This window comes from Mus caroli, chromosome 1 (genome assembly GCF_900094665.2).
Source record: "Mus caroli chromosome 1, CAROLI_EIJ_v1.1, whole genome shotgun sequence".
In the NCBI taxonomy this organism is placed as follows: domain Eukaryota; kingdom Metazoa; phylum Chordata; class Mammalia; order Rodentia; family Muridae; genus Mus; species Mus caroli.
This window is the reverse complement of record NC_034570.1, coordinates 73,528,456-73,553,156: the sequence shown is the minus strand read 5'-3', so window position 1 is coordinate 73,553,156 and position 24,701 is coordinate 73,528,456. Positions and strand designations below refer to the sequence as shown.

The 24,701-nt window shown below is 35.3% G+C and overlaps 1 protein-coding gene across 4 annotated transcripts in view; it reads left to right on the top strand.

Moving 5' to 3' along the window:
* Cul3 (cullin 3) overlaps positions 1-20,861 on the top strand; it is a 73,356-nt gene extending 52,495 nt beyond the window's left edge. For 2 of the 4 annotated variants that reach the window (XM_021158420.2, XM_029470478.1), the window contains 10 exons: positions 2,386-2,531; positions 3,375-3,551; positions 4,623-4,793; positions 5,279-5,386; positions 7,742-7,866; positions 8,365-8,461; positions 9,280-9,414; positions 14,103-14,289; positions 16,421-16,566; positions 18,503-20,861. In XM_021158420.2, coding sequence (XP_021014079.1) covers positions 2,386-2,531; positions 3,375-3,551; positions 4,623-4,793; positions 5,279-5,386; positions 7,742-7,866; positions 8,365-8,461; positions 9,280-9,414; positions 14,103-14,289; positions 16,421-16,566; positions 18,503-18,634 — 1,424 coding nt within the window. In that variant the 3' untranslated portion in view covers positions 18,635-20,861. The remainder of the gene's footprint in view (positions 1-2,385; positions 2,532-3,374; positions 3,552-4,622; positions 4,794-5,278; positions 5,387-7,741; positions 7,867-8,364; positions 8,462-9,279; positions 9,415-14,102; positions 14,290-16,420; positions 16,567-18,502) is intronic. The other 2 variants (XM_029470984.1, XM_029470778.1) reach the window with 1 other exon arrangement.
* The last annotated feature ends 3,840 nt before the right edge of the window (positions 20,862-24,701 follow it).

The following is a 24,701-nucleotide window of genomic DNA, read 5'->3' as shown; positions in this document are numbered from 1 at the left end:
GTTTTGTGTTTTTATGACAAAAATATGAAGATACACAAGACACAGAAAGGCAGGTGTTAGAGAGGTATGGGCAGGAAAGAGTTATCTATCCTCTTAGTCTCTAATGGAATCCTTGACTTTTTACTTAGTTATACTTTTAATTAAATGTGTGGCAAGTTTTCAAATTTATTGTTTCTATTATTATTTTGGGAAAAAACACTAAAATATAGTACTCTTGGATATTTGTGTAAACTAGATATTAACTTTTTCAAAACTAGTTTTACTACATTTACTTATTGTGTGTGTATATGTATACACACACATACACACATGCAAACATATGCTTGGAAGTCAGGAGAACAACCTGTGGAAGTTGGCTCTCCTGCCATCAGGCCATCATCTGAATTCAGGCTTAGCAGCAGGTGATTTTACCCCAGGACCATCTCACAGGCTCCTAGCAAGCACCTTGCCAAGGGCTAGATAACAGATATTTTAGGTTGGTGTACTGCTGCAGTGAAAAAGTCACCATTGACAGTGATACCAAAGCTTGGCTGTTAAATAAACCACATTATGGATGTGGAACTTAGGAGCTGAGAAATGTTTGAAATTGCTGGGCATGCTTGAATGACAGTATTTCTGTAAGCTGCATGGAGATATATGCTATGAATAAGTTTGGAGTATCCATTATGGCAAGCATTCTAAATAGTAGGAAAGCTACTTTACCATGCATGAATTTGCTCTATTTAGTTCTTATTGTTCTCAGCAGGTAGCTACCTGAGATTCTAAATTAGATTTTTTTAATTGCCTTTTAACTTCCCTGCCCTACCACTTGAAGCTTAGATGAAGAATATGCTATTGTGGGGGTCCTTGCTCATGAGCAGTTTTTGTGTCAGACACAGTTTCACCGTCATTCTCAAAAATCAGAAAGTGAAAGATATGAAAAGAATATAAATGTATACATTGATCATTAGATACATACAACAGTTCAAATGGTATCTCCTATTATTGGCTTATATATATATAGGAGTGATAATAATTTTTCAATGCCAGATATTTTTTCATTGCTCACATTTTTACTATGACATGTATTTAACATGGGAATCAGACAATTCAGTGAGATTATATTGATTAATAAATAACAAATGAACAAATACGTAAAACTTAACATAGGAACAAAATAGACATTAGAAACAGTTTACTTCAGGCATTTGGCATGCAAAACATTCTCTAGTTTATAAATTGCTATTGTACTTTAATACGTACTAAACATACGTGTTGCTATATATAGGTTACTCAGAAATGTATTATAGATAAGAACTTGTGTTGATATAACCTATGATTAATTCACTGAAACAAATATTAGTGACCTCTTGTGTAATCTTTGCTCATTATTTTTAGAATACACCAATGTTAAATTTAGGTACTAATTTGCTCTTAAAAAGTCCAACATAGACAACATGGTTTGTGAAATCTGGCTGATCAGCCCTTTTTTTTTTATTTAAATAGAATGAAAATAATAAGCTTTCTCTTTGGATGCTTGCTTACTGTGATGACAAAACTGATTTTATGTTCCATTAGCCTAAAATATTTATCACCTGATGCTGAATAGAAAACTGTTAGCTATCCTGGATCTAGAAACTGCTGCTTTAATGCTATTTTCAAAAGTTAACGACAGTACAAATTTTTCTATCATAAAATTGACATTATTGTGTCCCAGTAAGTAGTTTTGTAGAGAAACACTGGGCATATGGAAGAAAATTACTTTAGCTCCACATTGTGGTTGTGTTAAAGGGTATGAAAAAATGGGTGAAAACCAAAATCTAAATTGAAACAATGTAGTGTGGTGAACCCAGTAATTGTGGAAAATTGCTCAGGGTAAGAATATTATGGGGGAGGGGAGGAGCAAGATATTAGGTTGTAAACTTATTTAAAATTTGCCGTGAGATACATACAGTGAAGTAGTAGTAATAATAAAAAATCTAGTTTTGATGTTTTATTTATTGTAATGCTTGATAGTTGACAGTTCAGCTACAAGATATTAATTGGCCTTAAATTTCTTGTGACGTCTGACTATACCTTTTAGTAGACATTTGTAGTATCTGTAGTTTCTATGTTAAGAGTAACAGGCTACATTATGTACAATTTTAAATAATTGTCACTTTAGAGGAATTGGTTAGTATGCTGTTTGAGTTGTGTCTTCTGAATAAGGTAAAATATGCTAACACAATTTATTAGTTCTTTCAGCACATCTAGTCAGGCACTGTAGGTCATAAATTGTTGCAACTTTTCAACTAATGCTCGTTTATAGTTATGTGGACAGCAAATGGTGATAATTGATAATCTTTCTTGAACAGATTGGAATTTTTACTTTAATCTTTAATCCGTCTCTTCATTTTCTGATTCTAGACCTTGCTTGCATGTACAAATTATTTAGTCGTGTGCCAAATGGTTTGAAGACCATGTGTGAATGTATGAGTTCTTATTTGAGGGAACAAGGAAAAGCCCTTGTTTCTGAGGAAGGAGAAGGGAAGAATCCTGTTGACTATATCCAGGTAGGTTAACATTTTACATTCATGATAAGCATTTTACAGATATTTGATGCATTACTTTTACTAAGTTAGGTGGTATATACCTACAGTAACTATTTTAGAATAGTTCAACATGTCCACATATGCGTCAGGGAGCTAAAATGCAGCCTGTTTTTGGTTTTTAATAACCTATTCAAGATTTGTTTAATCTGGATAATAAAAAGTGAGCTGTATTTTGTGGTTTGTTAGTTTTTAAAAACAGGAAAGGCTAGGTTGTATTTTAACTGCTTAAATGTCAAAACGTTTTAAGCAGGATCTTGACTAAATTGTATTCCAAGTTGCTGTTTTAATATGAATAATTAGTCTTTAGTGAATTTTTTTTAAACTTCATTTTATGTATGTATGTATGTATGTATGTACTTACTTATTTATTTAGGCTGTGGTATTTGGTCCAGACAAAAGGGTTAGGAGAAGCAGGGGCAAGGATTTTCTTTCACCTTAAAATGTTTGCATTTCAGTTATTTCTAGAGGGTGCTGAGATGGGATGAGGTACATGCACACACATGTGCCTTGTAGAAGCCAGGACAGTCATTTTTTTCCTTCTTTGATGTGGGTCCCAAGGTTCCAACAAGTATGTTTACATGCAGAGCCATCCCTTGGACCCTGTTGTATTTCTGATATACGTGTGAAAGAATCCTTACATTTCATTACTAACATTTGAGCATATATACAAACTGGAAAATAATCATCTGTAAAATTAATTCTGAACACATAATTACCAACAATGTTAAGGTAAGGCTAGATCATAAGTATTTTACTTACAAGAGCATTTTTATAATGTTTCTTAAATTGGTTTTTATTTGGTAGGGCTTATTGGATCTGAAGAGTAGGTTTGATCGCTTCCTCCAAGAATCCTTCAATAATGACCGGCTCTTTAAACAGACTATTGCTGGGGACTTCGAGTATTTCTTAAACCTCAACTCTAGGTCTCCTGAATACCTCTCATTATTTATTGATGATAAACTGAAAAAGGGAGTTAAAGGGGTAAGTAGAAATCCATCTAAAGTGCATTAGATTTTCCTCAGTGAACTGAAGTTTGGAAATGAATTTAAGAGATTTTACAGATAAAAATGTTTAAAAAGGTAGAGCTCTTACTACACATACAGGAAGGCTTTGAGACAGTTCTTTTTAAAGTCTTAGACATACTTAAAAGTTGTTTGACATTTCATATACACATCCTTATGTAATTGTCATTTTAAAAATTACCCCCCCCCCCAAAAAAAAAAGCATAAACATCACACCTACAGGTTTTAAAATGGTTGCCCTTGTAGCTGAAAATTAGTGTGAAGGATGACAGCACTGGAGAACTTGCCAGCAGTTGCAGATCGTTGCTGCTTTTATCTGGTTCTGGGTCTAGAGTATCAACCAGGGCTTGGTTTTGAGGAATGTGAAAGGTGTACTGAGTTCTGAAACTTTTAAAGTTGTACATACTGAAGCTCAATTTTTTCATCCTCAGGACCTTGGGAGCTCACTTGGAACCATAGAAAAATCAAATTAAGCTATTTTGATCATGTGTGGTCTTTTAAAACCTCATCTTAAAGATTTTGAGACAAACGAGAAAAGCAGCAAAATGGGTTACAGAGGCAATAGCTGAGTGAGAACCAAATCACTGACTGCAAAGAAATCGTGCCTAGTTTAATCTCTCTCATTTCTAAAATCACAAGCATACTACAGCCTACTATGCTATTTTCTTTCTTTTATTTAAGAGATGAGGTATAAAGATTTTACACTTTGGATATAACAAAAACTTACCCATTTGTTTCCCAATTTGTAGTTTTTAAGTGAAATTTTTTGAAAAAAAAATTCTTAAAGCTCTGTAAGTTTCTACAGAAAGTTTTACTCTATCCCTTGTCAATACATTTTTCTGTTCTTGATTATCCCTTACTAGCCCGGTCCTGTAATGATGTATGTCCCATCTGAGAGGTAGCAGTCCACTCTTTAAAAGCAGTAGAGAGGGTAGGAGTGTGTGAAGTAGGGCACAGTTCCAGATTACCTTCATTCCTGTAGCCAATTATTGTGTTTTTAAAACTAAACTGTCTTTGGTTAATTTTTCAGCTAACAGAACAAGAAGTAGAAACAATATTGGATAAAGCAATGGTCCTTTTTAGGTTTATGCAAGAAAAAGATGTATTTGAACGTTATTATAAACAACACTTGGCAAGAAGACTGCTCACAAATAAAAGTGTTTCTGATGACTCTGAGAAAAATATGATTTCTAAATTAAAGGTAAGCTTTTTTAAAGATGAGTGCAATATTCCCAACTTACATTGATTTATGATACTAGTGTTCACCCAAAAATTGTGGTGGTGATTTTGGGCAGGGCACAGGCTTTTCTTCTGTGTGTTAAAGGTGCACAACATCAAAGTTGTCTACCACTGTCACACGACTAGTTTCTAACCTAATCTGTGCCCATAGTAACCTGTGCACATAGTAACCTATGTGAACCTATGTGAAGTGTCTGGAGGACACTTCAGTATACTCTACTTTCCCTGGAGTATATTGGGATCTGGAAGAGCCTAGAAATTGTGTTTTAAACTAAAATCTTTAAGTTATTCTTAAATATTATAACGTTTAATAGCCAGACTTAGAGCAGCTACTAGAAAGACTTTTAGAAGAATAATTAGGGACGGCAATATCATGAAAGACTTTGTTTCTATACTTTCTCATGGGAAAGTTCACTATTTGTACATATTTGTGATCTTTTTGCATAGACTGAGTGTGGATGTCAATTCACATCGAAACTGGAAGGAATGTTTAGGGATATGAGCATCTCAAACACAACTATGGATGAGTTCAGGCAACATCTACAGGCAACAGGGGTAAGCGTCTACATTATTTTTTAAATTTTATTTATTTTATGACCTCACTTTCACCTCCCAGTCATCTCTCATCCACTCCTCTTCAGAAAAGGGGAGCCCTCTCATGGCTCTCAATCAGCCTTGGCGTATTAAATTGCAATTAGGCTAGGTGTATCTTCTCCTCAGTAGAGCGAAAGGGTCCCAAAGGCTGGCAACAGAATCAAGGACAGGCCCTGCTCCTGCTGTTAGGAGTCACAGGAAGACTAAGCTACACAACTGTAACATTTGCAGAGGGCCTATGTCAGTCACTCCCATGTAGGGTCCCTCAGCTATGTCTTCGTTGAGCCTCTGTGGGCCCAGGTTAGTTGATTCTGTAGGTTTTCTTGTGGTGTTCTTAACCCCTCTGGCTCCTACAATCCTTCCTTCCCCTCTTCCGTAAGATTACCCAAGCTCCACAGTTGCTGGATGAAGCCCCTCTGATGACAGTTATGTTAAACTGTCTGCAAAGATTGCAGAACATTAACAGTGTCAGAACTGGGCTCCTTCTTATAGCATGGGTCTCAAATGCTGGACCAGTCATTGGTTGGCCACTCCTTCAATTTCTGTTCCATCTTCAACCCTGAATGTAAATTGTAGGCCAAAAGTTTTTGTGTCTGGACTGTTGCCACCGGAGATGGCTGGTTCTAGTGCTATATTCTCCATTTCTAAGAGTCTTAGCTAGGATCACCCTCATAGATTCCTGGGAGTTTCCATTGTCCTGTTTCTCGCTTCCTAATTCCACACATTTGCCTGTAAATTTCATGAAGTCCTTGTTTTTAATAGCTGAGTAGTATTCCATTTACATTGTGTAAATGTATCACATTTTCTTTATCCATTGTTTAGTTGAGGTACATCTAGGTTATTTCCAGTTTCTGGCTATTATGAATAAAGCTGCAATGAATATATTTGAGCAAGTATCCCTGTGGTATAGTGGGGCATCTTTTGCGAATATACTCAGAAGTGGTGTAGCTGGGTCTTGGGCTAGAACTATGCCCAGTTTTCTGAGAAACACCAAATTGATTTCTAAAGTCACTGTACAAGTTTGTACCCTCACCAGCAATAGAGGAGTATTCCCCCTGCTCTATATGAGCTGTCACTTGACATTTTGTTCATAGCCATACTGACCGGTGTAAGATGCATTCTCAGAGTTGTTTTGATTTGCATTTTGCTGGTGGCTAAGGATGTTGAACATTTTTTAAGTGCTTCTTGTCCATTTAGAGATTCCTCGGTCGAGAATTCTCTTTATATTTGCACCCCATTTTTAAATTAGGTTACTTGGTTTGTTGATGTCTAGTTTCTTAAGTTCTTTATATATTTTTATATCAGCCCTCTGTTGGATATGGGATCAGTGAAGATATTTTCCTATTCTGTAGTCTGCTGTTTTGTCCTTTGACAGGACTTGCATTAATTTCTTATCTCAAATGTTGGATCTTTGCTTTTATATTTTGAAAGTCTGTTCCTTCAGTTTTATTAGTATCTTGGGTAGTTCCAGATACCTTAAGGCCACTCTTTACAAGTAGTTAGAGTAGTTGGAACTTGACAGGTGACTCGGTGGTTAAGAGATTTAATTGGTACTGAGCCCATGTTACACAGCTCACAACTGCCTGTAACTCTACCTCCAAGGGCTCTGACACCTCTGTATCACTAAGGCAACCACACTTTTGTACACAAAGTCATACAGACACACTTATAAACATGATTAAAACTAATAAATTAAAAAAAAATCTTGAAAAGTAACTGTTTATGCTCCAGAATTTAAACTTTAAATACTATGCTTTTTCCTGTGTTGGAAACAGTTGTATAGTCGCAGAGTCAGCCAAACAAATGGAGCTCCCTGATTCTTGGAATTTTGTTAAAATGTTGTGGATCTTCAAGCTGAACATAACTCTTTCAAGAATTTGGGCCTGTTGAAACCTAGTGGTTCTTTGATTACTTTTTAGAGTCATGATTTTGTTTTTTAAAAAAAAAATCTAATAATGCCTGTGGTTGAAAGCCTAATGGTGAAAGTGATGCTAGTATGTATTTTATTGAAGTTGACATCCATCATACAGGTGTTTATTGAAAAGACATTGTACCTACAGCTAATGTTAGTTGTCTAATGTGGTAAAAATGTCAAAAGCAGGAATGAAAGATACAGTTTTGTTGAATGAATGAATTATCATGTATTCATTTCAAATAATTGTAATCATTTGAAAAATATTAAACAGATCCAATCATTAAGATCATTTTCTTTATAAGATTCTAGTCATGAAGGTATCTGCTTTGATAATTGTAATAGAGCCTGTGTATATGTAATTATTCTAGTCCATTATTGTTCATCTCTTTCTATTTGTATAGGTATCTTTAGGTGGTGTTGATCTCACAGTCCGGGTTCTCACAACGGGATATTGGCCTACTCAGTCAGCCACACCAAAGTGCAACATCCCACCAGCACCAAGACATGCTTTTGAGATATTTAGAAGGTAAATAAGACTCTTTTTCTGAATATTAATAACCAAATATGAATTCCTATATTCATAACTGATGATAAATTATATTCCACTTTAAACCTCATCTTCTGAAGAATTTATATTAGTAACTTAGCCTGTAAGAAACAGATTGCATAAAACTTCAGAAGAGTGCCAGTGCCCTCTTTTCAGCATTGGCACATGCTAGTATCGATCACTGCCTTAGGATAGGCTGTGGAGAAAATCTTAAGTTGGCTTGGTCAAAGTACATAGGGGAAATGACTTCCTGTGTCGGTGTTTAGTTAACTTACAGTGGTCTTACAGCAGACCTCATCCCATGCCCCCAGCTTTCTCTTCTGGTAAAAAGCAGGAACAGAACTTCATTCCTGAGGGCTTCCTTCATCTTTTAATATCTCTTATCTATATGTTTGCTAAGGTTTGTTATCTTACAATTTACAATTTCAGAAGAGTAAATTCTATGATTTTTCTAAAACTTGGTTTGCTTTGCTATAGGTTCTACTTAGCCAAACATAGTGGTCGACAGCTCACACTCCAGCATCACATGGGTTCTGCAGATCTCAATGCCACCTTTTATGGTCCAGTTAAAAAGGTAAATATTGACACTTTACAATATGCCTGCGTATCTTTTCATTTGCTAACTGCATTTGAAAATATCAGAACATATCTTCTTAAATGATTATGTGTTATATTTCTAAGATTAAGCCAGACACCCCATTGCTGAAAATAGAATAATTTGAATTGCTTTGAAGGCATACAAAGCAAAGCCATGTGCCCCCTTTTAAAATTCTGCCCTTTAATTTTTATTTCTGGTAAATAAAAACCAGAAGATTGGCACTTGATACTTGTAAGACACACATATATTCATAGAATCATTTTTTAAAATGTGCCAGTAATTTGTTTCTTTTTAGTAAAGTTAAATTTAAGGTTTTGAGGTATAGACTAATAATTTATTCTTATTACTTGCTTTAAATCAAGGCAAGGTCATTTGCCTTAAAATTGAAAATCAGTCAAGACTTAGTAAAAATTGTTAATCTAGATTATAACCCAGGCTTGTTTTTTATGAGTTGCATTTTTTAATGTTGTTAACTATGTATATAACTTGTTTTTATAGGCAGTTAACATAGATGAGGAACTTTATAATTTATTTAGTTGAAAAATATTTGGCACTATTATCTATTTAAGTATATAATCACTTTCTTAGCTACATTGAAGTATTCACTGTGTAGGGAAATGGGGATAGTTCCTTAGTAAACGGTATGTGCATGCATGCATGCTCATGTATGTTTTAAGCATGTTTATATTGGAAAATGAGTTATAATTTTGTGGGAGCAGAGAAGCTTATGGGATTTATTTCTGCAAATATGGCTAAAGTTGATAGGAGATAATGGTTTTTTTAAAAATCAACAGGAAGATGGATCTGAGGTTGGTGTTGGCGGTGCACAAGTAACTGGTTCTAATACACGGAAGCACATACTGCAAGTCTCCACTTTCCAGATGACCATATTAATGCTTTTTAATAATAGAGAGAAGTACACATTTGAGGTATGGGTTATAGCAATAATATGTTTGACCAATGCTATTGTTTTCTCTTACTTGTTCCTTTTGAGTCTTGATTGAGCTTAAGAGATGCCATTTGAATACTGCATAAAATTTAGCCATTGAACTTGTGAGCTTCATCCATTACTGGGTCATGCTGACATTATTAAGGTATAGCTTTCATATTTTATAAGGAGAGAGTTTGCTAAGCTTTAAAAGTAGGGTGCCTGTGTGTGTGTCCATTATCAAGAATACTACCTTTTTTTTTAATCTGTAGTTAATTCCCTCTAATCTTGGTGCCAGTTAGGTAATGACTAATGTTTTATTTCTGTGTTGTTTTGCCTTTTAAAGAATTTTATATAAAGGTAATTATGTGTGTTGTTTGTGTTGAGGTTTCACAGTTAAGTAATTTTTGTGTGGGGTTTTTGGTTTATTTTGTTTTTTCTTCAGATTTATCCCTAATGAGTAGTGTCAGTAGCTGGCTCTTTTTACTGCTGAATAATATTTTACTATGTGGATTTGCTACATTTTCTCCATTATTTCACGTGCTGATATAATTTTTTGGGTTGGACCAGACCAGATTGTTCTGTTAAGAATAGAAACATAAAACTTGAGAGATAACTCAGCCAGCAAAGTCACTACATTGCCTCAGATTGATCACCTTAAACACCACCATGTATCATTGCACACACACACATAATACAAGATGTGGGAACATGAGCCATACGTCTGTGACAGACTCCACCAGGGCTGTCCTCTGACTTTTACATAGATACTCACATGTATAGAGACCTATACATGTGCACATAAACACATGGAACTCTGTTTAACTTTTTAAGAAACTGTCCAATCTGTACTCTAAAGCAAGAGCTCCAAATGCTGCATATCTTTTCAGTCTATTTTTGGCCAGTTTTGTAGATCTTCATATATATGTGTATATGTACACACACACACAAACACACTCTATACTGCAGATACAGTTGTTTTGTCACATCCCTTTTAATTGTAACAAAACAACATGACCAAGGCAACTTAGAAAAGAAAACATTTCATTGGACTTATGGTTTCAGTCGGTTTCAGTCGATGATGGCAGACAAAAGACATGGTGACAGGAACCACTTGAAAACTCAAAGCCCACCACTAGTGAAACCTCTCCTCCAAGAAGGGGTTTTTAAATTACTACATTTTTATTTATTCTTTATGCACATGGATATGTTTGTGTGTGTGTCTGTGTGTGTGTGTGTACACATATTAGGACGTGTGTGTGTGAAAAAGAACAACTTTTCTCTCCTACTATGCAGGCCCTGAGGATTAAGGGTGAAATTTAGTGGCAAACATTTTTACTGCCCAGTCATTTCTAAGCCCGGATACATTAACTTGAACTAGTCTTTTCCTGTGTGTGTAAATGCCGCTTGGTGTTGAAATGAGTATCATCTTAGTTTTTGTAAGCAAGGTCTTACGTGTTTTTGAAAGGCTTTAAAATTGCCTTCATATGGGCTCGGGGGTTAACAGCACTGCTCTTCCAGAGAGAGAGGTCTTGAGTTTTAATTCCCCGCAACCACATGGTGGCTCACAACCATCTGTACTGAGATCAGATACCCTTTTCAGGTGTATCTGAAGAGAGTGACAGTGTACTCATGTACATAAATTAAGTAAATTTAAAAGAATTGCCTTCATATTTATCAAAAGTAATTTTTTAGCTATCACAAAAAGAAAAAAATGAGTGAAATAAAGAGCAAGAAGATAAAACTATTCGGTACTCACCATCTTGTTTGTTCTCTGGCAAACATATTAAGAAAATGTAATTTTTATTCGATAAAGCTTTTAAATTTAGATATTTTAGTTCAGTGGCCAAGTCAAGACTTTTTTTTTCTTTATGTTTAACAAATAGATTCTACCTAAGAATAATGCTAATTTTCATTTAACAAATTATATGGAATTACATGGAGTCCTAACTGTTGATGAAGCAAGCATGGAGTATGTCTTAACCAAACAATATACATAAAGCTTTTCTACAGAGATGGAATTCAGTTATACTTTTTAGAAATAGGATGGGATTACAGGCATCAGTTACCACATCAAGTTTTATGTGGTGCTGAGGGTCAAACCCAGGTCATCCTGCATGCTAGGCAAGTATTCTGCAAACTGAATATATATACCAGATCCAATAGGGGTTCGTTTGGTTTTTGGTTGCTTGTCTTGAGTGGCATAGTTGAGACAGGATGGGTCTTTTATGCAGCACTAGCTATCCTAGAATCCAATAGGTACTTTTAGGTTTTTATGAAGAATGTCTCGTATCTGACAATAGCAAGATTGATTTTTGAGAGCTCTATGTATAAAGAACTAAAAAGTATGATGAGATAAGCAAGATTACAAATTTATTTACCAAAGCTGTATTAGCTTTAATGGTTTAAGGCAGCTTCCCTTTTTCAGCTAACTTAGGATACATTGATACTAATGAGCGAAGTATAGGTAGAAATTAGATTATTGCTCTAACATTGCCAATTTTAGCTGTCATACAGAGTTTTCTATATAGAGTTCAATAAGGGGTGTATCAGCCACATACCAAAATCCCAAAATGATGTGGCTTAAAATATCCACTAACAATCTCTTGGTTTCTAAGTTGAGTACTTATTAGCAGGACCTCACTTGGATAGCTATGGCACAAGATCCTTTTGGCTTAAGATTCTTGACAGGTTGTATTTAGTTGTCAGATTGAACTTAGAAAATCTCCTGTTTGATTGGGCTCGATTGGTGTGCTTCCAAGTTTTGCATGGTGGGCAGATTGGTTGTTGGTGGTGGTGGTGGTAAAAGTCTGAAGTTTATAGTTTATTTCCATATAGGCCTTTCTTTCACCTTGACCTTTTAGTCTCCTTCATATCATAGTGCCTCATTTGTCCTAGAGTGAGCACTCTTAGAGCTCCATGAAGAAACTATGTTATCTTTGTGATGTTGGTACTCACATTATTGTCCCTCCCTTACTGGTTGGTCACCCAAGTCGTCTGAGCAAGTGAGATGACATAGTGTGCAAAAAGTGTTAGCAGGTAAATATGCTTCCCACCAGGCCTGCTGACCTGGTCTTGATCCTTGGGACCCACATGGTAGAAGTTGAGAACGAACTTCTATAAGTGTATTGAGACAAATGCATTCAAACACACAGACCCAGTATATAAATAAATGTAATAAAATTATTTTAAAACATTACCAAGATTGATATGAAGGAAGGATTGTTACAAGGAAGATGTAGTGTCATATTTAATCCATAGTAATGTGTTTTGAATAGAGTTCACTGTAATACAAAGTAGTTACAAGGAACATAGAATACTAGTTTACATCATAGTTTTAGTAACTAACATTTAGCTTGCAAAGCAGCATGAGTAGTAATTCCTGTATTAATACTCTATATTATGCTTTTTAAAGGTTTTTAATGAGTCTCAAGTCTAAGCTGATTTGGACTTTAGTGTCAGATATAGTTGAAGTGGAAAGCCATTAAACATTCCATCTGGTGCCAGATGTGATGGCACACACCTTTAATCCCAATACAAGAGAGGCAGAGGCAGGTGTATTTCTTGAATTCAAGGACAGCCAGGGCTTTACAGAGAGACCGGTCTAGATTTTTTTCATTTGTAATTGTTAACAATCATACACCACATAGTATGTGTAGTAGTGCATATTTAAGCTTATTCATAGAGAAATGCATGTATAATCTTAGTAATTCCCTACATATTTGTTGACTAATAAATAAAAGGATTCTACATTTCTACAATTGAAACCTACATGAAGAATTCAGACTCTGTAATAAACACAGAATTCTTGAAATAAATCTGTATCTGACACAGTGTTGCTACCTGAAAGCATTTACAGTTCTTTGTGTATAACTAAAATATATTATATTTAATTATCTGTAGTCTAAACTAAAACCTACTTAGCTTCCTATTAATTCATATAGTATTTTTAATATCTGCGGTAATAGTAAGCATACAATTATTTGAAACAAGGAAATGTGTAAAATAGCATTCCACAGAATTCTGACTTTTACTTAATTTCATATTTCCATAGATATATATGTGAACTAAATCATATGTGTAGCTCTTTTAATTATCCCATTGACATGATAACAGTGAGTTAAAACTCACAAACCTTTCTCAAGGTGTTTTTATTTCATTTCTCCTGTATAACATTGTATTCATAATATAATATATACAAAAGTTATCAATTAGAGCTCAGATGTCTTAGATTTTGTTTTTAAAGTTAACTTCCACTAGTCAAATCTTATTTTGATCCCAGAGGCATTACGTATAGCTGATCCAGGTTCTGAAGTTTGTTTCAGTGAGAGCTTGAACATAGTGTGCTGTGCTGTAAGTAAACTTAGAAATAGTGAATAGTCCTGAGACTGTTGTATTTTATCTGAATGCTGTCAAGTTCCCGGTGGTGCCTGCAGATGGCATTTTTAGAGAATTGTGTACTTTTTGAACCAGAAATGCCCTTGCCTTTTAACAATTTATAGTTTGTCCAAATAATAAGATTTTAGTAGCAAGACATAATATTCAGGAGATTCTTTATTGTAAATTAATTCCTTAATAGAATTAACCTTCCTCTAGCTACCGCTTGATTGACTTATTTGCTGATTAACTAATGTACTTTTAATCTCTGTGGGGAAAATCTAATTATGTTAAATCTAATGAAATTTTCAGGAAATTCAACAAGAGACAGATATCCCTGAGAGAGAACTTGTTAGAGCCCTCCAGTCCCTCGCCTGTGGTAAACCAACACAGCGGGTCCTCACAAAAGAACCCAAGTCCAAGGAGATAGAAAGTGGCCACATATTTACAGTTAATGATCAATTCACATCCAAACTACACAGAGTCAAGATTCAAACAGGTACCTGGAATTAAGTTTTCCTCTTTAAAATTATGTATATTTTATATAGGAAAGTTTTGCATCTGCTGGATTTCTTCCTCTTTAAAAGTAGTAGTTTCATTGCTAACAAAAATATGCTTGGTTCTAAGAAGAGAAACAGGGTAAGTTTTGGAATTGTAAAGCAAGTATTAACTTTAACTTAAAAGCATTAATAATACTGTTGTGAACAGTTTTTAATAAAGCCTATCATGTTGATGGTAAAAATATTATTCAGTATGTATAATCATAAACGGTTCTTTATTTTGTTTGTAAGTGGCAGAAAGCCTTCCCATTTTGTTTGTTTCCCCTTCATTGTTTAGAATTAAAGCATTCTACTACCTGGTTTCAAAGTTAATATTAGTACAGACAGACACACCTCAGACGCACATCTCTTTGAAGTAAGATGTTTTTCTACATCATTCAAATACAGTATCACACTCAACTAAAATAATATCTATATTTCTATATTCTCAAATGTCTTTATGATTTCTTTTGTATCTTAGCTTTCAGGACTGTGATTCTTTCAGTGTTTTCATGTTACTACTTAAATTTTATTTATTTTAATCTAAACCCCATACCTTACCTTCCTTCCTTTTTCTTTTTAATTGAACATAGATGGGAAATAATTCTTTTTATTAGCTTTTACTTTTTTTCCTTAGATAATACTGAATGCATTTTTTTATTATGTGGGTGTTGATGTGTGTGTCTGAGAAAGAGGCATTAGGATAGATGGATGGGTAGGTGGGTGGATGGATATACAGACAGGTAGATATAAGATACTTGGGCTATAATCTGGGCCTTACACATGCTGAGCCAAGTGTTTCTTGACACTTGGACACTAAGCTGTGTTCCCAGCAGAAAGCAGTATGTTTTGATCGAGTGCCCCCCCTTTTATTTTAAGATTTATTTATTTTATGTGAGTACACGGTCTCTCTTCAGACACATCAGAAGAAGGAAGGTATTGGATCCCATTACAGATGGTTGTGAGCCGCCATGCCATTACTAGGAATTGAACTCAGGACCTCTGGAAGAGCAGTCAGTGCTCTTAATGGCTGAGCCATTTCTTCAGCCTGAAAGCAGTATTCTTAACCAAGAAACTTTACCTACAAGTAGCTAAATGGTTTTGCATACCAGAATAATCTTATAAATTATGAATCTTGTATCTCATGTCTATGTCTGTGCATAATCAGCCATGTTTCTTTGAGACTTTCTGCTTTGATTCAAAAAGTTGCCTTTCTCCTTAAAGGACCAAATAGCACAACTAATGGTTTTGTTGTTTGCTACATCACTTACAGAATAGTTGTACATTAGTTCTTTGTCTGTTACTGGTTACATGAAACACAATAAAGGGACAAAGTGAGACTATACTAAAGTTTGGAATAAATTGTGAATATAATGATGAAATCATGAAAAGAATTTTGTTAGGTAATAAATTCCAAGGAGATATCGGCAAGGCCTATAGAGCAGTATTTCCCTTCCTGATATCTCAGTGATGCTTTTTTTATTGTTTAACTGATAGGATCTTGACAATACCTGCTATCTCTTACAGTGTCTTATGAATTAGACAACAGATACTTGCCTATCTGAAATATTTTTGTTGAAATAAAACTTGGAATCCGTGATGGAAAGAAAGAGTTGAGGTCTGAAAGTCCCGGACAGTTTGTAAATTGTGTACTACTAATGTTACCACTGAAGATATCCACTACCTCATTCTTCTAGGATAGGAATTATTCTAGTTATCCAGACATGTATCCAGCACAATTTTAATCCCAGAATTTAGGAGGCCAGAGCAGGTGAAACTTTTGAGTTTGAAGACATACTGGTCTAAGTAGTGGGTTCTAGGCCAACCAGAGGCATATAATGAGACTCTTTTGTTCTGTTTTGTTTTGTTTTTAAAAAAGGACTTTATTTTTCCCCTCTGAAACTTAACTTGTAATTATGCAAAAGCATAATTCTTAATTGAGGTGAGCATGTTTGCTTATTGTGTGTTAATTGTGTGCATACTCTAATTGAGATGGATTTTTTTCCCTCTAAATAATACTAAATTATTTTACATTTTATTACGAGCAAATTTTTAATCACTGTTGTGATAAATGGTTTTATTTCTATTTAGTTGCAGCCAAACAAGGTGAATCCGACCCAGAAAGGAAAGAAACAAGACAGAAAGTAGATGATGACAGAAAACATGAGATAGAAGCTGCTATAGTGCGAATAATGAAGTCTAGGAAGAAGATGCAGCACAATGTTTTAGTAGCAGAGGTAAGGACACTTGAAGCTTGGGTCAAACTCATTGTCACACAGCACTGCTCACCAAGAGCAAAATACTATACATAAATACCTTTATAAACAAAACACTTGTATTTCTGAATATTAGTACTTACTTTTTTTTTTTTTTTAAGAGCTTCTTATCATAACTTAGGGAATCAATACCTTAGAAGTGGTTAACATAGTTAAGACTTGAGAAGTAGAGCTGACAGTACATTAACCTATGATGGCAATTGAGAAGGATGGGTTTAGCCTCCTGGGTTTCTGGCTTGAGTGAGTAGACAGAAGTTGAGCCCTTAACTACAGAGTAAGAGAGAATATGTGCTTCTGTGGGCCATATCTTAATTAATAATTGGACAGTTGACTTTATTATATGCTGGCATATGCATGGGCAGTCGATTGTGGCACTAAATGTCAGTAAAAAATTGAGAAGGCCAGACGTTGAATTGGGAACTCACTTTGTATGGAAATACAGTCAGAACTGAGTCTATATTAAATTGCTCAGGAGTACCATAGGAAATAACAACAACAAAAGCAGTAAGAAAGAGCCCTACAGTTCCGTATTTGAGAGCAGTAAGAATTCTTAATGAATGACACCAAGAAGAAACCAACCCTTGAACGATGCTTTTAAAGGGGTTCTTTCTGAACCAGCTGTGCTAATGTCACAAGTCTTATTAGAAGGAGAGGTTCCTGGACCACCCAGACTTAATCAGAAATTCTAGAGTCAGCAATCTGGCCTTTCACAGGCTCTGCTTAGGTGATTATGAAATGTGTTCAAATCCAGTTGAAGATGCTTTTGAGAGTTGATTACAATTTAGACCTTGCAAGGAAGGAGAGTAAATGTAAAGTCTGTTCACAGTCTGTAAGATAGAGTTAAGGATTGGCAGTTTCAAGTGGGTGGTAGCAAGACTTTTGTTGTTGTTGAGCAAGGTTTTTGGTTCTAGAATGGTAATTGTGGAAGGATGATAGATTGTAGTTGGCATAGTTGAGTGCTAAAATTTGACATCGCAAAGTATTTCCAATAATTGCATGTTGGAAAATAGCCTTGATTAACAAGAGTAAAAAAATCTGGCTCATAGGATGAATGAGGGGTCAGGGTGGATTATTGAAATGACCGTGAGCTTTGAGGACAAAGGTTTAGATTCCCTCTGGTTCTGTCACTAATTGTTAATACCAACTTTATTTCTTTTATAAAATGAAACAGCCTACATTGCAGTTAAAAATCTGTCTCTGTCTGTGTGTGTGTGTGTGTGTGTGTGTGTGTGTGTGTGTGTGTGTGTGTGTGTGTAGATAAATATTATGATTAACAGACTGGCTGCTACAGTGAACGTTTTACTGGTAGAACCATACTTAAGATCTGACTGCAACTAGAGCAAAGAATGCCAGAAGTTGCTCTTAGTATTGGGTGCCATTGCTGTAAAGGATTTTATCTGATAACTCATCTCTGAGATCCCAGAGCTGGACTGAGATGAATCAGGAATTTAAACCCAGGCAGTCTGGATCCAGGACTTTTGCTTATAAACACGCTATCCTGCCATGTTCTATGAACTGGGAAGGTAACCCAGAAGTTAATAATATCATCAATATGATTAAACTATATTCTGGTATGTATTCAGAATACTGAAATCTAACTAATCCTCGTTAGCATCCGTATTTTGACACAAAGAAGTATGTTTTTAAACATCCATTAAATTTTCAAGTAAAAGCTTTAAAATTTTTGTACTTTTTCTTATCTAGTTCTTACCTCACATCCCCAAGTACTAAGATTATAGGTATTAGGCACCATGCTTGGTGCATCTAACTTTTAATTAGGTGTACAGTCACTAAATTTTTCTGCTTTAAATGGCATGTCAGCTCTAGTAAAAAGATAGGGATTTTTTTTGTCTATGTGAAGTGTTTTAGTTAAGACTTTTTTACTTTTTCTTTTTAGGTAACTCAGCAACTGAAGGCTCGATTCTTACCAAGTCCAGTTGTTATTAAGAAACGTATTGAAGGACTTATTGAGAGAGAATATTTGGCACGAACACCTGAGGATCGCAAAGTATACACATACGTAGCATAAAATGCATTCAGAAATTTGATTTATTCTTGGACTCTTCGCATGGACTGGGAAGTTCTTTTAAATCATACTATTAAGACGACCATCTCTTCTGTTAAATTGCAGTACATGTTATAGACCACTCAGATCAAGCCTCTACTCCCTCTGAGAGTTTTCAACATCAGTTGATTGAGCTTTCCAACGTTATCCCTATAGAGATCATCTTTACAGTTCCTCGGGAAAATGTGAATGTGCCGCGTTTTGTTTTCAATATTGTATGAAAACAGGAAAAAAATAAAACAAATTTAGAAAACACAGCTCATTAAAATAAAATTGTTGGATTTCATTTCCCCAGGTCTTCAGTGTTGATGTAAATGTGTTTCTGTAGTGTTGCTTATTAGCACTTTGCGCATTGTGTAAGTTGGGTAGCAAAAATGGCAAAAGAGATGCAAAATTCCCAGTTATCTTGCTCTGCTTGTGACATTTCCTTAGCTGGTATTGTTTAAAGGTTTGATACATATACAAAGACCCAGGCATACAATTGGCGCATGCTTTATCCTACCACTTGCACTTCCTAGTCTCACAGCCTTATGACCAAGGACCTTTGTTTGGACATCAATACATACCCTGACTTGTTTTTCAGAACTATTGTAATCTGAGGTTTTCCAAATTAAGTTCTAAGATGATTAGGTTTTGCTCTGAGTTATTTCTAGAGAAAGAAAGAAAATATTTTAGTATGTATAAATTGTACAATAATTTTTTTGCTGTTGTACTTACTGCTAACAGTGGATTGTATAGGGTGGTGTTTTTATTTCATTTATTGTAGACAAAATAAATGAATTTAGTATTCACATACACACTAACTCAAGTATGTCAGAGCACAAAGGTGGCAGCTGGTTCTATTTAATTTAGTTCCTTTGAAAAGCACATCCATCCATTCTACCATTTGTTTATAAGTAAATCCCCCATCCCCCCCACACAGTTTAAATATATATTTTGGTGAAGCTGTGGTACACCATTAATTGTTTCAAAATGCAATCTAAAGATGCAATAAATAGAGTACCTTGATAGTTTGAAGGAATTCTTCAGTTCTTGCAGCTGTGTTTTAGAAAGTGATTAAGCAATATTTTTCAAACGTGGATATTTAGCTATCCATTGTCCTCTGAAGTCCTTTTCATGTTTTCAAAGATGTGCTTTGTGCTGAAGATTTGTGTGTCCGTTCCTCTGTGCTTCCAACTATCACTGAAGTCTTCTACCTGATTGATCTGCCAAGGATTATAGTTTGCTTTACTTCAGAGTATTTTTATCTTCCATTTTATTTAATTTTGTTCCTTTTTCTTTTCTTACAAGATAATGTTTTAGATATGTAATTGGGGAAAACCACTAGATTTCTGTCAGAAAAATGAAATGTTACTGAATTCAAGTAACCAACTCTCCATTGAATATCAATACTGTTGATATAATTATTAGAATGTATGTCTCAGAAGATGGTTTCTGTTAAATTTATAAAGTTACAATTACTGAATTCTAATATGGATTAAAAGCTCCACATAAATATTTTCCCCATGCGTCTTGGATTATAATTTTCCTTTTAGACTTGCTTTTATTGCATTTAAATTTGCTTTTATATGTACTGTTGATTTTAAGTCTTAGGATCTTAATCTCTACATGTTCTCCACCTTTCCTTGAGACAGTAAAGGTGTGGCCAGTACGGACAGGTTCTCGGTGCACCTTGCTGTGCTTGCACAGGTACGGTGGGACACTGATGGATTGCTTTCTGGTGTAAATAGAATTTTTACGAAGGAAGCTACTTTTAACAGTTTGGAAGTGAAGACAGCTCAGCTGTACAGATTAGGTCTAATGTATATGTAGGGACATAAAGGTTTGCTAATTGTTCTGGTAGATGCTTGCTTCTGAGTTAAAGTAAATGTATTTGTTGGGCAATGCTGGCTCTGCTACCTTACAAAATTCATGTGATGCATTTGGTATTTCTCAGCAATAGGTCATTGATATTTTTATCCTCTAAATGTTTTAAAAGAATAATGTGATGAGATTCTTTTTTGTGACTTGAATTTTAGGAAAGATGGATAATTTTTCCATATAAAAATGATGTCATTAATTGTTAAGTTATTCTTTGCTGTCATTCTTTGTGGGACAGCATTTTTTGTCATTTAAATATTGAAAATTTATTACAATTAGGAAACAGCTTAAACAAAACAAAACAAAATAAAAAATATGGTTGTAATTCCAAGGATTCTTTATGTCAGTGAACTACAAATGGAATTAAAGGGATGCATGTGTGGGGCATTGTGAGCACAGGGCAGGAAGGCACTGGTTCAAGATCTGGAAGATACTAATACGCCTCTGCAGTGAGATTCTCGAGAACAGTGAAGTAGTGTTGACGTCTGTTTCCTCAGTATGCAGGACAGACAGAAAGGCTTAGGTAAGAACCAGTGCTCTACAGATAATGTGTACATTTCCAGAAACTAGCACCCTCACTGACACCTTAGTTTCTCTATTTGGGTCTAAACTTTAGTATATTAAGTCTACACAATGACTTTTTCAGGTTAATTTTGAATATCCACTTTGAACAAATAATACAATATCTTGCCCTTGTCTGTCTACTGCCCTTTTGAGAGTAGCCTAATTTTTCATGTTACATGTTTTACACAGCATAAGGTTCTCTCATCTTAGAAGGAAAACCTTTGTAGTATTTGTATTATGTTTTGCCCTATATGGTACTTCTTTATGCAGTAAATATTTTATGTTCTATTGATAAGAATGGAAAATCTAAGTGAAACTAAATTATTTCTAGTCCTGAGAAGTCACACAGGCGTTTACTGTGTGCAGTCACTTGTGAGCTCTTTCTGATGCTTATTTAGTTGTTGTGTCCTCTGACTTAACCATTATGTAAGGTAAGCTGCTGAAAAATGGCCAAGCCAATATTTAAACCTTGGTTTGATTCTAAGCTAGTACTCTGGAGTTTGTCTGCGTCTGGTGTTGCAAGTGGATATATATGGTTTTCCATTTAAACCTGTCATTGTGTACATCATTTGCATGAAGCAGTGGATGATGTGTATCTCAGTATGGAATTCTGCATGTTTTTGTTGGTCCATGTTTGCTGATAACAACACTAGGCAAGAAGCAAGAAGGATGGTGGCTGCTATTTTGGAACATGTCCATTTTGGATCCTGTACTCTAAATTTCTTAGTGTGAGGATCACAAGGTAAGTGGTTAATAAGATCTACACTTAATTCTTTTTCCTTATTGCGTGGTTTTCCATTCCAAGTCAGTTTTCCAAAAGGCATAGGACACAAACGACAGTGATTTTAATGAGGCATAAAGCTAGCTCTTAGAAGAAATGGAGCAAAGCTTCAGGTAATGTTCATAGAAGTGGCACATATATAAACAAGACTTAAGTAATTTCTTCCTTAATATCTGGGTCTAACTTGATTCTGAGGGGGCCTCAGTGAAATGACTTACATAGATATGAGAAGCTCCGAGTAGTGTGTGCTGTGTTTCTAGTTAATGAAGTAAAGTTTAGGCATTCTAATAAAGTACAGCTCATAGAGCATAAAGCTTTAATGTGCACAATTCTTGCAGTGTGAAAAATTAAACTCCCGAGTCTCCAGATTATTTGTCTGTTATGATTGCTGAGTGACAGTTAGAATCTGGTGTGGTGGATGTGATAAATTCAAGATGTGCTTTGCCATTAGCAGGTAGGTAGCTATAAGTCTTAGAAACATTCAGCTTCCTAAGTTAAAATCTGTAATAAAACTCAGACATCATGAAACAAAAACAGGTACAAGACAGTTCTCCCTCAAAAATTTAAGGTAACACTGCATCAGTATTAATTCAGGAGCTTTATTTGGTGCATTTAACACAACTTAAAATTACAAAATCCACTTTGCCTGTGTAAGTGAACAACACAGACACCTTATTGGCTCTCTGAAAGTCTTCACTCTATTTGGACTACAGGATATGTTACCTTTTAAAAATTGAAAATGGTTTTAAGTTAGGCAAATGTTATCATATCATTTATAATCTCACAATCTTTCTAAGTTGATTAGATTTCAGTAAAATTATCTTCTAAAGTAGTCCCCCACCCTTCCTGGGGTAGGGTGTACATAACTATACTACAATTAATAAGAGTGGTGCAGGGTTTCATGCAAATGAAGTGTGGTAGCAGCATTACAATTTAAATACATTAAAGCAAAGGATAAATGCAGAAGTTTGCTGTTGGCTTAGATCATTGGCTTCTAGAAACTCTTTACTGGTTTAAAAAACAGCCTGGAGGGTGGGGGAGATGTGCAAAATCTCACTAATAGGACAGTGCTGGAATTCGGACATAACTTTCACTCTAAAGCCTATGGGTTTGTGTTGTTTGGTTTGGTTTTGGTTTTGTTTGTTTGGCTTTTTCGAGACAGGGTTTCTCTGTACTGGAACTCACTCTACAGACCAAGCTGGCCTAGAACTCAGAAACCCACCAGCCTCAGCCTCCCAAGTGCTAGGATTAAAGGCGTGTGCTACTATTGCCCAGCAAAGCCTGTGTTTTTAATGACTGTTCATGTACCATCTCTAGGAACAGTGGTTTGTACAGAGTGGGCAGTGCAAATTAAATTTGGATCTTAAGATTTTTCTTGGCATACAGTTTGGTTGGTTTATGTTGCCTTATTGGTGTTCCTGATACTGAAACAGCATGGACCAAAAATTATAATGTGTATATTGCTATATATGATATGTGCTGTTGTTTGCAAAGAAAAAAATGCTGTCAAATATCAACCCTGTGGAGTTAATATTTTCTGTGTGTTAGCCTATAGACCTACTAGCTTGATGTTTTAAAAGTAGAATTATAGATGAAACAGGGCTGCGAAATGTAACTAAAGAGTATGATGTAGAGTCATACAAAACAATGCACTCTGTTCCAATGCAGCTATTGCAAGAGGCATTATGTGTACCAACAAAGCAGGGAGATATGGAGATTAGGACATCTAAATGAAGGGGAGAGGCTGGGGAAGATCTGGATCCAGTTTCAGAAAGTCCCCTCAAGAGGTTGCCCACAAATACTTTTTGCAACATTTATAAGAAAAGCATTTCTTAAGCAGAAATCCATATCTTGTTGGAAGGCATCTATATTCATTTGACTTGATTTGAGTCGTTAAAGGAACAGAGTTTTCAAGGCAGTGAAGGTTCTCACCAAGCTATATAGAAGAGTACTCAAGAATAAAAGACAGTTCAAGAAGAAAAGTAGCCGGGCCTTTGCTGGTGTTTATCCTAAGTGCACACCAGAACCTAGGGGAACCTTTTTATTTGGGGGGCTGGGGGTTCCCTTGTGACTATTACAGCTTTATAGGTGCAAGGTGAGACTGGGACAACTAGGGGAGCCATTGTTTTCCAGTTGTGTTACACTAGCTCCCAGTTTCATTAATTAGCTAAGGTTATTCTTAATAAGTTGTAAGGTGCTTTAGTATTTTTGTATTTAAACTTCAGCTGGCTGTAACTGTTTCTCAAGGCAAAGTGTGTTTGTAAGAAAATGGGCTCATGGTCACAGGTCACATGCATTATAGCCAAGCTATTGTTAATCCACCAAATTGCCTCCACAGAAAAGTGGCAACCTGTGGTCTCGGATAGGCCTTGCCACTAAGAGAAAATGAACTTAGAAACCCTGCATTTGGAGTTTGGTGACTTTTCTCCTACAAGTACCAGTTTAGGCAGCAGTGTTAGATGAGTCAAGAGCAAGTGCCTTTTGATGTGAGTTTGGAATTGTCCCACTAGAACCATGGGTTATGATGTGACTTAGTCTGGGTGGCAAAAATTGGGATTTGTATAAACAACTTTGCAAATTATGTCCATAAATATTCAGCATTTTCCTGGCAATTTTCAATCTAGATGGCTTGAAGAGATTCTATTTTTAGCCTTGGTTTGAACATTAAGATAACTTCCTGAAGAATTCAGGATTCTTGATTCCCTAATTCCCCATTGTAAGTTTTGGGTTATTTTTCAGTAGTTCATTCATAGAATTATCCAGTAAAGAATTAAAATGTGTCTGTTCCCTCATCACACTGGCACAAACATTGCATAATCTATAAAA